Below are 14,462 nucleotides of genomic sequence, written 5' to 3'. Positions count from 1 at the left end.
TTGCTGAACCCCTGAAAAGACCATGAGGAAATTACCAGGACCTATATGATTCTTTTATGCCAAGTCAATAAAATACAAGCTAGAAAATATCTATTTATATGCATAAATGCTTCTAGTTTCAAAATCTCAAGATAAACTATAAAAGACCTCACAACTGGAATTCAGATGCCTTTCTGATGATGAATTAAATACAGCTGTCAAATTGAGCTTTTTCTCTGAGAAACTGTTTTTTGCTGAAGGTCTGAACTGGACTCTTTCTGGCGTCCCTTTTGCTGATGCTTGGAATTGATCACAAGAACATCCTCTGTATGCAGAAATGCCTATGTTCAGTTCTCTCATTATTACTGATTTTTACGTCACTGTAATTTCCTTGATGTTAAGTGTCTCTTGCAGTACGGAAAGGAGTATTACATTTCAACATCAGTCTAAGGTCAGAATAATTGGAATAAACTTCATGTCTTGAACATTCTATGTCATGATGGTGTGGTAAATGTTTATGTGAGTGACAACCAAAGTAACTGTCCCTGGAGGATGACAAATAATTGCTAGTGATTATTTTAAAAGAGTGATGCAGATTAGACACATCAGGCTCTTCAAACAAATCAATGAATAAGGCTCCAGTGAGGCAGTGAAAACCAACTCTGTGTTTGAGATAATCTGTATTTTGATACTTTTCACTCGAGCCAATGCAAGTTTGACTTCTTGTGCTAACTAAAGAGTCGTTTGGATAGAAACCCAGTAGGAGAGGAGAGCAGAGCTCTTGGATTGGAGGATTATACAGATAATAGTGAGGGTCCACATTTTTTTCATCTCAAATTGGAGAAGAAGGCAGAGATTGGTATGAGCTGCTTTTGAGTGGCTAGAATGTGGTGAGCAGTTACTGTTCATTACGACATGATTGATTAATCATTGAATATAAATATAGGAATAGCTAAGGAGAAAAACACTACTAGGCTTTCTGTCCTCTGAACTCACTGGGTTTTATAACACCTCAGGTTCTGATTTGTGAAGCATTGATATGATCTTCCTTGCTAGATCTTGGCCGTTTTCCTTTTATGTCTTGTGGGAAAGTAATCTGTAGGTGGCAGCAAACACCACGGCAGAGCGGACAGTGCTCTGGCTATTTTTCTGCTCCAAGCGCTGTTGCACACAGCTCTTCAGATGCAAACCCTAAACTCAGTGGTAACAGTTTTGCTTGAGAGCACATTTTTGACATTATTAAAATGATTGGCAGTCCTCTGAAATCAGCATTTCAGCTATATCCATGTTGGGTTTTCTCTTCTAATTTCTCTAGGCATCCTAGAGCTTATTTTCCAAGACTTAGATCTTGCTTTTAGGCTAGGCAAACATTTACTTATTTGATAAAAACACCATCTTGGCTGGATACTCAGGTTAAATTCAGTAAATAGTTCTGGGAAAAAATAAAATAAAATAAAAGTACAAATAATTAAAAAAAAAGTAGTATTAATAATAATAATAATAATAATAATAATAATAATAATAAAGTAGAGAAGAAATAGGAATTTTAGGGTATCAGGTTTCAGCATTTCCCAGAGAGTTTAAAATTGTACCTATGAAACAGAACCAATTTGTCTGTACTAAGACAAATTTTAATGAAACACCAGCTGATAAACAATTTTATTTTCATTTTAAGTTTGATATAAAATCAAATGTTTGGAATGTTTTGGTTTGGAGAAATGAGTAAGAAATTTTAAGTCTGGACAAATGAAAAAAGTCTCTTGAGTTTTGGAGTAACACTTAGACCAGTGTCCATCCATTTAAATATTCTTTCACTATTGATCTCTACTCACAGTATTTAAATCAAATATATTTATGATTCTGGGTTTTTTTTGTTTGTTTTTTGTTTATTCCTTGGATTTTTTTTTTCCCAGGTAATACTTAAATTGCATTATATACAAGTAACATTGATGTCCTTATTACCGACTAGGGGAAGTTAGCATACCAGCAACTATTTTCACTACTAGAATAAGCAGACACAACTTTACTGAGATTTTTGTGCCATCTAAATGTTATACTAGTGATGAATTTATCCAGGATTTCTATTGAGGATTATTGGCTTTCTGGAAGTGGATTTTTCTCTAGCTCAAATTATAAAATGCATGCATGATAAGTAGCCTTACCTACAATGTACTGGTTGTGCACACTTTTTGCTGAAGATGTGCACTGAGAGGATGTGAGCTTCCTTCTACCCTTCAGAAAGAATTTTAGCAGGTAAGGTATTTCTTCCTCCTCCGCTTTCTGGCAGGACTTCAAATTTTGGCTGAGAAGGCATCTCATCTGGGAAAAACCTGTAGAGCAAACAGATTCTTCGGTCTGAAAATGCGTGTCTTTTCTCTTAGAATGGCTTTATCTAGTCAATTTCTCTAGTTCAGACAAGGAAATTATATTAACTGTATTAATTATATTAAATGTATAAGGAAAATAATAGCTTGGGTTTACTGATAGCTGGACAATTGCCAACCAAACTGTAGTACAGGTACAGATCTGAATCAGTTTTTTTGCATCTATAGTGAAGCACCTAGTAGGCTAAAGGGAATCAAAAGTTATAATGAATCTAATTACTGTATTTCATAATGTCCCTTTACTTTTAGGGACAGCTGTGCTATGTTCATCATGTTTTCACTGTGTCTGTTTTTATAGACATAGTTTTTGATTCTCTGTCTAAGTACTTGTCATCACGTATCGTAATGGCAAAGAGCTGGTTTCATTATAGTATGGTATGTTTGTTAGAGTGCGAACATATGGGTGACCTCTGGCTTTACTATGTGTTGAATCTAATGTGGGGATATGCCTTTGCAGGTGGTAGACATCATGAGAATGAATGTGGACAAGGTGCTAGAAAGAGACCAGAAGCTGTCAGAGCTTGACAACCGGGCAGATGCATTGCAAGCAGGTGCCTCGCAGTTTGAAACCAGTGCAGCCAAACTGAAGAGAAAATATTGGTGGAAAAATTGCAAGGTAAGGAGTATAAGGATCTCTTGTTAAGACATTACCTTGTTTTGCACATACTGGGACTTTGCTTGTAAGATGGGATCTTTAAGTGGTCTCTTCTTTTCAAGGGGAGAAGTAGGTACCTTGCTCTCTGTGTTGCATGACAATATGCCAAATAGTTTTGATCTCTACCAGATCTATTCTTTAGATCATTTCTGCAGTATATAATGTCTAGATCCAAATACTGATTCTTTAGTTGGTGTCTGCAAACAGGGATGTGAGAGTATTTCGTATACATTCAGGTGAGGGTTCTTTGTCAACCACAAAGCCCTACAGGGCATAGTGAATACCAGAAGCTGGAGAAAAGAAGCTTCTTCCTCGTGGGAGATGATTAGCCTCTTGATATTTCTTTAGGATGGTAAACTAACCAAAAGTTCACCTTACTTCCTATTTCTCTTCAGCACTATCTTTGATACTGACCACTGATGTCTACTCAAATAATAACGCCTGTTCCCAAAGAAGAATCAAAAATACATTTCCTAATATGTTGTTGCCTGCTTTATCTCTTCGGTCCACAGTGCTATGATGTGTAAAGCAAGGCAGAATATTCTGTTTAAATTACATACACAAGCACTCCAGAATGAAACAGATCTAGGTTAGGAACTCAACTAAACAGTTCCTCTGGGCCTGTTCTAAACTGTTACCCAGTTGTTCTGCCCAGCTGTGCAGGAAGCAGGGCATTCTGGACCTACAGACTCCGATTCTGAGCTAGGTTCACCTACACTGAATTCAGTCACTATAACAATCTATACCACACTAGACCTTCAAACCAACTCTCATTCTCCTTTCTTCATTGGCCCTTTCCCTTTATGCTGACAAACAGAACCCTTCTTTCTTTCCTATTATTTCCAGTCTTGGTTAAGTAGGGGGAGTAATAAATAGATTTTCTGAAAATCAACAGATTTCTCTGTCCTCTAGACACATGTTGGGAGGAATTAAGATCTTCATTCAAAATGTCCATATGCTTTTTAAAGTTATTATTATTCTTTCCATTCTCACTGGGCTAATGATGTGAATTGGACTGCAGCATCTCCAGTGTCCTCACAAGCATCCAGCAAATCTAATATAGGGGCCTCTAACTCAGTGCTGGTACATGCCTGTGCACAGCTGGCCCTGATGAATCTGCTCCTTCCTATCCAGTGAGATATTTCTAGGCTAATGTGCTGGAAACCACGCTGGCTAGTGTGGGCTACCTCTCAACAAAACCAGCAAAAATAACTGCTAGACATCAGACATCTCCAACTGCCTCTTTCCTGACTATGGAAACATGGTAAAAAGTGGTCAGGGTACTCCGGTATAAAGTGATACCTAGGATGAGAGAATCTCCCAAGTTAGAAGGGATCCACAAGAATCATTGAATTTAATTCCTAGCTCCACACAGGACCTCCCAGAATTCCAACTATATTTCTGAGAGCATTGTCCAAACACATCTTGAACACCTTCAGTGTGTGGCTTTGACTGCTGTCCTGGAAGCCAGTTCCAGTGCCAAACCATCTCCTTGGCTTCAAAGAACCTTCTCCTAACACCCAGTCTGAACCATGTGTGAATCCAGCCAGAGGGAACACATTTACTTAAGTCATATCTGGAGTTGTATTACTTTAGAAATGTATTTTTACTTTACTGCTGGAAATGGACAAATATGGTCATTGCATCTTAGCTGATGAGCAAGAGCTTGACAGCTTTAAGAGGAGAAGTCCATTGCTGGAGGTCAGCTCTTCCTAAAATTGACACCAAGTCTGGGGCCTTAAGAAATCTTCTACACTGAGTCTTTGCAAGAGGAAGGGGCACTCAGAAAGGGCTGCTAAATAAAAGCAAAAAATTCTACCATTGTATTTCATCTGAAAACCTGACTTTCTCTTTTTTTTCTCATAACTTTCTTTTTATAGATGATGATCATCCTTGGTGTAGTATGCACAATCATTCTCATTATAATTATAAGTGAGTAATTAATTTTCTCTTTCATTTGTGATCTGAATAGCTCTTTTACTTGTAAGTGCTGATGTATTAGAAAACAAAACAAAATTTAGAAGTATATAAAATATTTAAATAGATTAATTTGTGAAATTCCCCTTCGAGTGTCACGCTGTTATATGAGAATTACTGCAAGCTCATCGGACTCATATAGGTAGAATTTGTTGATATTTAATGTATTTTACATTAGCTTGTTATGTAACTACCCCAGGATTAAAGACTTGCCCTTTTCATGTTTGTATATCTTTCTAATGCAGACTCAGATATCTTAATTAGAATCAGGGCTACAGTCATAGTTGTTTCTAGTGAGAACAGTAATTGTTGAATTAGCTCATACCTATCACTAGGAGGGTGAAGGACTGCATGGCAAATGGGCATTTAATGAATCCCCTAATTCCCACCAAATCAGTTGAAATTTGAGATGTTGCTGCTTCTGAAAATCCCTTTGCCTCATACATACTTAAATATTGGTAAAAGATGATGCAAAGACACGCTGCTTTAATGTCTTTAAAGATCACCTCATTTTACATATTTATTGTAGGAAAGATAGTGTGTAAATGAATAATGGCAGTCATGCTGGTTGGGAGCCAGGGATCTCGTAATGACAGGAACTGAACATTTTATTTATGTAACCTCTGGGTTAGCAACAGCCGTTACATGACATAACAGTAATATGGCATTAACTCCAAAAAGGGAGATTTCTTGAGTTAGGTGATACAGATGGTAACCCAGAAGTGATTCACCGGGAGGCTGTGCTATGGATGGGAATTAATTCCCAGCTCTCAAATTACATGCTTCATCTTTGGCGTGTTTCCTTTTTCCCATTACTTCTGTAGAGATGGCTTACAGAATCACCTGTAAACATAACTAAATGGATTGAGATACATGTGGAAGTTTATTAATCTTATGAATGCTGGCACCAGAGTGACCCAGAGTGATTGTAGGGTTTCGTAACTCTAATACAGCAAGAATGAGAACTGGCTAGATATTAATTAACTATATTAACCAGGTACTCGAGGTGAGTGGCTTCAAGAGAAAGACAGGCCTTTGTTCTGAAGCTTAGTGCAGCAACCTGAGAAGACAGATGTGCAGCCATTAAATTGCTTGCTGTGCGTATATATATATATATATATATATATATAATTGAGCACTTTGTATCTTAACAAGAAAGTAAAATACAAGATAACTAATGATTTCTCCTTAAAAGTTAACTCTGAAATTATATATAAGTAATAACATTGTTTTTCTTCTGGTTTTAAATGCTGAATGCCTGTCTTGGTAAGTCTGGAAACAGAAGTAGCAAATTTGAGGTGCTTAGGTTGGGTTCAGAGTATTTAATCACAAACTTGGCCGTCACATCATCAAAGCAGAGTCGTGACTCTGTGTATTGAACTCAGTGGTATCTTCATGTACAGCAGTTCTCAAGTATGTATGTAAATTCAGCTATCATAAGTGTCCAAGTGGCTGCCATAGACAAGGCCTGTGATTGATGTGAATGTGAACATGATATCTACAGTACAGGGCTGGTTATGGACACAGATAAATGGAGTAGTTCCTCACAGTAAAAAGGAACAAACTACAATTGGTAACGTGATCCAAGCTGGGCTGCCTTTCATCTTGGTAGTGAGGCTCTAGAAAAATAGGCTGGCTGCCCAGTGAAGGAAGATTTACTCCATGGGGGACTACAAGTATTGATGGCGGTGGTTGCTCACATCAGCATCAGTCCTTGTCCTTTCTATTTCTGGAGCCAGTTTCCTTGCTTTCCACTCCAGTTCTCCCTCTGAATGCATTTTGGCATGGGAGTCACAGCTCTGTTCCAAGCAGGAAGGCACACTGTTTGTTAAACACTGTGCTCTTTCAGCAAAATATGTGCTACAGGTGTTTGCCATCCTGATAGAACAAGCTTCTCTGAGATAAAGCACAATGGTAACTCCATGCTAACTGATGTTGTATGTCTTATTTTTCCCCTTCTGCTTCTTTTCTCAGTTTATTTCTCCACTTGAAAAAATGAAGAAGGAAGACTTGGCACAACTTTGTTCATATCAACCAACAATATCAGTGTTCCTTTGTTGAACTCCGCTTTTTAATTCCTGGTGTCTTGGGATTTTTGCTTGTAATAACGTATAGGCATTCAGTGTGGTGTGTTTTGGAATTCTGTTGTTTCCACAAGAAACTGTACCAGCTAAATACTGCCAAGTAGTTCCATACACTGTCTTATCACTGTGTCTTAAAATGTGCACGCACTGACCTTCAGAAGCTGTAGTATATGAAAAGCATCCTAAATATCTTAGAATTGGAGAATGCAGCTATAGAGTTCTGGTGTAAGGGGACACTGTCAGGTGAGCTGGATCCAAAATTACGGTTTCAGCAGAAATGAGAGCCAAAATTCTTAGTCTGAGTACCTAAAGTTGTGTGGCAAAATCCACTATCAGATGCAGCTTTTTGAGGTAGCAAGTCCTTGCTACACTGGAGAGTGGTACTTGCAAATATTCATAGAATGAGTGAGACATCTCTACCTAGCCAACCAATCACATGTGGTTTTGAAATTAAATGTGATATCCGTTTAAAACATTGCCTGCAGAAAGCACGTAAGTCTGCATTTTATGGATTTAAAATTTCTCTTAGTTCTGAGCAACTAAGATGGCCTCAGTGTGAAAGACAGAATGACTGTATGATAACCAAGAAATGTTAGTTTGCACAATCTTGAAAAAGCTCAGTGAAATGCAAAAATGGTAATACAAGCACCATAAATAACCAAGATGCAGATTCTTGCTAAGAACTCAAGGCAGTGTTTGTCAGAATTCATTGAACTCTCCTGAATGACAAACCCCAATAGCCCTAACTTGAAGAATACAAATGACTTTGGCTTCCCATCACAATTGTAGGAAGCTGCTTCTGCACCATTTTTCAGAAATGGTTCCCTTGTGAGGCTCAGTTAAAAATCAGAAAGAAGATGCAGTAAACAGAAGGAACTGTAGAGACAGAGGCCAGGGAATGGAAATTGGAGGGTGCCTAGCAAAGCTTTCCTTCAGCAGAGGAAGGCAGAGAAACACTGTTCTAAACTGGAGGTGTTAGTAGGCTTGCTTACTATTTAATTTTTGTGTTTGTATAGTTTATAACCTATAACATCAGCTTAATAGAGTACTCAGCTCAGATATCTTTCATACATAAGCCAACATTTGATATAATTTAAGGAAAATATATGTTGCATTTTGGAGGAAAGTCGTATGCTATTGTTGTAAGGTTACGCCCAAGTGTTCAATTTCAACTTCTTTTGAAAATACCACACAGTTTGTTTTGAGGAGGATGCGAATAATATCCCGAGAGAATTATACCAATTTTAAATGTATCTACTTAAACTAGAAATGAATTTTCAGACTTTGAGCTGGGTGATCCTGACAGAGCCTTTTGAAGAGAAGATCTTCAGAATTTCTAAGAATTGCTGGATATTTATTTATTTATTTATTTATTTTAAAGAGTGTTGCCTATTATTTTTTTTCCCTGCAACTCTGTTAAGGCACATAAATAGTTATGTTAGCATTGAAGAGCATCTCTCTTGACACGATCTAAGACTGAAAAAAAGAGAGAACTGGACAAGTTTATTGCAGTAGATCTTAAGTAGAATTTTGTGGAGGGAATAAGCAATGATGAGTTGAATGGTTCCAGCTGCATTGTTTTTCTATCTACTTATTACTTCATTTTCATATGTATTGTTTCTTATTGTTAACTAGCAAGTGGCCATGGTCGTAATAAAAGTAACTTTCAAACATTAGTAACTTTCGAAGTTTCTAATGTACTTCTGGTATGCCTTGTTTGCTTTAGTTCATCATCTAAGTATATGAACTATTCTAAAATCCTCATGGTTCAGACAGACAGAAAATAATTCTGTTGTTAAAGGGCCTGACTTTGTGAAATGCTATGGTTGTGTGTAATTGAGCCTTTTTAGGAAAAAGAATAAGCTATCCAACTTCAGGATGCGTTTTAGACAATTAAGATACCTGGATAACTAACAGCTAGAAAGAATTATCTCCTGATGCCACCCATGCTCATGCTGAGCATGACATGATCCTCCCAGGGCTTCTCTACAAGAATACTGAAACATCTCATGAGACACAAATAGCTTTCACTGGAGATACTACAGTCAGTAAGGTTATATGATACAGATCCCTAATGTAGACAGTGCAATCTCTCATCAGTCTAAAGTGACTATTTATCTGATGTAAGCAACAGGTACACATGAAGAAGCTATGAAGACACAAAGTTAACAAAGGAAACTATAATGAATCTGTAAGGATGAAGAACTTGGTCCTCCGAGCTAATTAATCTCAAGTAATCAGAATGGGAGCTTTAGGGGACACCGGAAAAGATGAACTGCTGAATTTGTATTCGTTCCCCCTCAAAGTAGCAACTGATGGGGTTGACTACTAGCTGTTGGTAAGAATTTGCAAGAGTATAGTCATGAAACCTAGCCTCTAGTGGGCTGTAAAATGTTCATCAAGAGGCAGTTTCCTCATGTGTTCTAATAGATTTGCTAAATTAATGTTTTTAAATTGGTTACGCTACAGTATTTGCTAGCTGTACTGTTTGGTTGCAGTTGGTAAGCCATGTAACGTTTCTAATTTAGCCCAGGAAACATGAACAAGTATGTCCTTCTGCATTGTATAGGCTTGGAGTCTTACTGCTCCTTCAGATTGTTAATTATCTCACAGTGAGAATATGGTAATAGAGAACAGTTTAAGGTCATGGATTGTGAAACACCAGCACATACACATAGAGTAATACAGAGGACAATCTATATAAACACAGTTGGAGATCTTATTTGTGTTTAAGCCAGGATTGATTTGTTTTTCAGTCACCTCCTTTACATTTAAAACGTCCCTTCATAATTACAACTCCCTATATGTAATAGCAAATTTCCCATATAAAGGTTAACTCATTCTTCTTTAGTCAGCACTGGCTAGAATTTCAGTTACTGAGTGGAATTTAAACTATGACTCTTCATGACTAATTACTGCCCAGGCTCAGGCTGGTAAAAAGGCACAAAGGAACTCCCTTTTATCTACTTCACGGCAAGCCCTCAGGAGACTGCAAGGCTGATTAACTTATGATTGCCATCCTGGGGACCAAATTGAAGACTTCTCTGGCTGGAAGCTTTAGCTAGAGTTTTCATAGCTTTAGTTTTATTTTGGTAGCTTTAGCTAGAGTTAGACAACACAAGAGACTTGCATGCTCAGTATTTATAAGAAGTATTTACTCTTCCCCCGATTTTTGTGCTACAGCTGCACTGCTGGCAAGATAATGGCATTCAGAAACGGCATTGCTGAAATGGGTAGTTAGGAGCTAGTCTGTGTTTGTGTCATAACTGCTTTTTAGTTTGCACATCAATATGTGAAGCTTAAGTAGTGTTATTCACAGCCACTCTTCACAGAGTAGTAAAGTCCTGCCTGGTCATTATACCTTCTTCCTTCTAATTTAGCTCACCTTGAAATAACATATGAAATAACATATAACATGTCTCTAAACCTAAATATCTGGAATGCAGAACTTGTGGGAGTAAGTAGTGTGGAAGCCCAAACAGACACTTGACCTGCTTTTCACCTGGCCACATTATGTAACAGCACAGTCAGTCCAACATAGTTCAACATAATCCAATATTATTAAATGGAGGAGGGAGAACCTGATAAAGATACTGAATGTAACCTAGCATCTGTAGACAAGAAATGATTTCAAAGTTTGACTTTTAAAGCTGGTACTTCAGTTCCATTGAAAGCTGTATGAAGTAAGGCCTGGAACAGTTCAGGCGAGTAAAATACAATTTTCTTTTTAAAGAGTTATCTACAATAAGTGATTTAAACATCAGCATTGACGGAAGGATATGACAATTGTAACTGTTTAAGGAACTACTTTGAACAGCTACTGTTTGCTGTGAGTTTTTTTCTTGGTTAGCAAGACCTTTTGAAATTCTTCATTTGCTGCGTCTTATTCCTGTTCCTGATTCTCCAACAGTCCTTCCCATAACCTTCTCAACAATCAAGCTACTTTTTGTCTAAATGGGTTTTAGCTCTTATAAGCAAGTTCATGATTCTGACACATCTTTTAAGAGCATGCATGTAAAACGGTGATGTCTGTTTCTCTGAAGTGCACCTGTCACGGCAGACTGAACTTTTTTTTTGGAAGGAATTTTTGGAAGCTCGGGTGTTAACTGAAGTCTTTCTACTTGCGTGAAGTTTTTTTTTTCTCTGTCCTACGGGAGGTTGTGGACCCAGTGGGTGTATGTATAATTTATTATTATTTCATGGCAGTGCTCATGTTGGTGCTAGATCTGCCAGGTCTTCACAAAACAGATTAGAGGGCAACTGAGTGTGACCGAGGGCTTACATCTTGACCCCACCTCTCCTGCCTTTTAAGCAGTAACCATATTAGGCAATGGGCTCACTCCCAATGTACATAGAGAGTATTGGAGAAAGGTCTCACAGAGGACAAAGTCTCTTAGGTCTGGATTCAGACCTGAATCTGACCTGACCTGAACCTTAGGACAGTAACAGATTTAACCTTTGGGTTCCCTGTGTAGACGGAGGAGTTGAGATGCTCTTCTTGGCAGTTATTCTCCCCAGCTGATTTAGGGCTCTTTTGTTAGATGGAATTTATTTGAGTTTGTGTTTCTCCATGCTAGCTGAAGTACAAGCAACCTCAAAGACCTTTCTTTAAAAGCTAGAACCAAAAAGTTGAAGACTGTTCGAAAAAAGCAACTGTATTGTGAGAAATAATTGGCTGAATGAAGACGTCTTAGATGGTGGCTGTTATTTCAGTAGCAATACTAGATTGAGATGTCTAAAACAGTCAAACCAGAACCTCACATTTTTTTCCATCTTTTCTCTTTCAGAAATTATTCTCTATTCCACTTCAAGATTTTCTTCTTCAATTAGCTTCCCTTCCTTTATTTCATTAATTTATGTTTGCATTGATGTTCTCTGTGGCTTTTTTTTCTCCATTGAGAATCACGTCAGATTCTCAAAATCAGATGAAGACCGTCACATGCATAAAAAGAGATCTGAGCCACCCAAGTAATTTACCTTTTTTCCCAATGCACTGACATTTAAAAGCTACATCTTACAATAAAGCAAAACTGTGGCAGTCTGATTACAAGCAGGTTTTGGTAAACACTTGATTATTTAACAATGAGTCATTTCTGCAGTAACCTCATTCTGTCATGACTGTATCACATCTGCTAGCTCTCCAGAGCAAAAATCATAACCTGTACTGGTTTAAAACATGAATACAGCCTCATGGTTCATATGTAACACTCTATTCAAGCAAAGAAGCCATGTGCTGTAAGTTTAAAAGGGCAAATAATTTATTTTCAAAGAGAAAATACCATAGAGAACAACAAATATAATTATGAAAGGCTGTCCATTCTTTAGCTATTCTCCCAGTAGCTGGCTTCACCATTATTCTTCAAGTCTTTGTTCTCTTTTAAAGCCTTTGTGTTTTTGGAGCGTAATGTATTTGGAGCATAGCATATTGGGGCTAGGGTTGTTCTGCTGCCCCATGAATTGACTCCCTGCCTTCTGTCCTGTAGTTATTGTTGACCTCAATCATAGCTGAGTTAGGCCTGAGTGGAGAACAGCCTCCTTCCCATAACACCCTGTTGTCCTCAAACTAGTCCCTACTGATGGGACAAGAACACTGAAGGCAGAGTATGGCTCTTGGGTCTTAATTCAGTTCAAAATGATGTGAAGGTGCAGAATGCTCCTGGCTGCTAGACAACAGCATTTCTGATAAACTACTTTGATTGTAACAGTGTAGTTTTAATTAATTTTTTAGTATTCCTTGTAACAGTAATTCTGCCAGTTTTGTTGGAAGACAGAGGAAATGGCAATTTAAGGATGGTGTGATAATGACAAAGTAGTAAATTGGGAAATGGTTTAAGTGAAATGTAGTCAACATTCCGTAACCTCCTTGGAGAGCCTGTATTTAAGAGCACCACTTTATGTTAAAACTAAGCTGGTCTAGTCTGTAAGTATATATATACTAGTACTTCAAATGAGGTAGTTGAATTTACTTCCTTTCACTTTTTTCTTGGAAATACAGGAGACATACACAGTAATGATTTAGGTGTTATTGTTGCAAGGAGATGTACCACCCCAAGGCATGCTGCTCATGTGCTGCAGAAGTGCTCAAGGACTTGAGTCAAATAAGGGCTCCAGAGTGATTGGTGCATTAAATATACATCTCTTTTGCTGTACACAACTTCAGTTTGCCAGTAATGGCATCTTTTTGACACAGCATAATCATTTTGCTTATCCTCATTCCACTCTAATATCTATTCTTTTCCACTATTAAATGGTCAATGGAAAGGACAGAAAAACTCTGTGCTGAATCCAATACATTTTTTGACACTGTGGACATGTGGTGGTGGTGGTTTGAGCTTTTGGAAAAAAAAGAGTTTAAGATTTATTTAGAGCAAGACCAAATAATGTCCTATCTCCTTCCTTTTAATTCTTCAAGCTTTCTTTCCTCTAATAGGAATAACCAGTTATTTGTTTTCAATTGTCATTTTAAAAAACTAAACTCCAGTCCAAACCTTTAATCGCATCCTTTTAAAGGCCATACAGTAGTGCTAAGCTATGTAGCACTGAGTTCAAAAAGGATCTGGAAGCCTTTGCTGAGAAAAGCATCTCTGACCTCATAGGCTCAACCGTACTGGGCAAGAAATTGTGATCTGTGCCTCTATAGAAAACATTCTATACATGTTATTAAATGTTAATGTTATTAAAGCTATCTGGGAAGGAAAGAAGTGTTGTGGAGACCAGGAAATTTGTTAAAGTGCTCTACCTGGAGGTCAGTGGAAGTTAGTTTATAAATGATGAAATTCCACATACATTTTGATGCTTAAATTGTGACGATGTTTGATATTACTGTATTTTTCTGTGGGTGGTGATTTTTTTTTCTGAAGTGGTGAACATATTTTCCAAGAATACTGTATACATTTGTAACACGTATGTTTGTGCCAATAAATCTTGTTTTAAATAGATGTTTTTGTTTTGTTTCTATTCTGAATGCACACACTTAAGCAAAGTTAAGCAGTTTCAGCTTTCATTCCCTCTCTGTGTTGTATGCATTAAGATTTTCTAATTCACCCTGAATTGTTATATATTCAGTCTAACAGAAAAGTAAAAAACTTCATTTGTAAGACAACAATGAAATCCATGTACAAAAAAGGAGAAGGTAGGCAATGGAAACAGTAGTATAATCATTAAAGAATTGCCATTAAAGAGAAGCATGTGAGAAAAGGTATTTATTACATTTGACCCTGTTCTTACTTTTCCCTATGGAGAAATATATTTCTTGTTAATAAAGCACAGTTAACTAAGGGAACTCATTGCCACAGAGTTTTGCTAGTTCAGGAATTTTGTGTATTTTAGATGCATTTTTAAATGGAAAAAGAAGGATTTTTTTTGTGAGAGCAATACATACTT

At 37.3% G+C, this 14,462-nt stretch overlaps 2 protein-coding genes across 2 annotated transcripts in view; one reads left to right on the top strand and one right to left on the bottom strand.

The window, feature by feature from the left end:
* The window catches only part of LOC107317966 (vesicle-associated membrane protein 2-like), a 41,804-nt gene extending 27,787 nt beyond the window's left edge, over window positions 1–14,017 (top strand). Inside the window, exons 3-5 of the mRNA XM_015871228.3 lie at window positions 2,821–2,979; window positions 4,899–4,950; window positions 6,970–14,017. Of these exons, the coding sequence (XP_015726714.1) occupies window positions 2,821–2,979; window positions 4,899–4,950; window positions 6,970–6,986 (228 nt within the window). The 3' untranslated portion in view covers window positions 6,987–14,017. The remainder of the gene's footprint in view (window positions 1–2,820; window positions 2,980–4,898; window positions 4,951–6,969) is intronic.
* LOC146758840 (uncharacterized) overlaps window positions 1–14,462 on the bottom strand; it is a 52,320-nt gene that overhangs the window by 26,327 nt on the left and 11,531 nt on the right. Inside the window, exon 2 of the mRNA XM_085512841.1 lies at window positions 2,142–2,309. Coding sequence (XP_085368967.1) covers window positions 2,295–2,309 — 15 coding nt within the window. The 3' untranslated portion in view covers window positions 2,142–2,294. The remainder of the gene's footprint in view (window positions 1–2,141; window positions 2,310–14,462) is intronic.

Source organism: Coturnix japonica, chromosome 12 (assembly GCF_054131305.1).
Source record: "Coturnix japonica strain WE chromosome 12, WE-NBRP24, whole genome shotgun sequence".
Classification (NCBI taxonomy): domain Eukaryota; kingdom Metazoa; phylum Chordata; class Aves; order Galliformes; family Phasianidae; genus Coturnix; species Coturnix japonica.
Note: the sequence above shows the minus strand (reverse complement) of the source record. Positions and strands in the feature narration are given on the sequence as shown.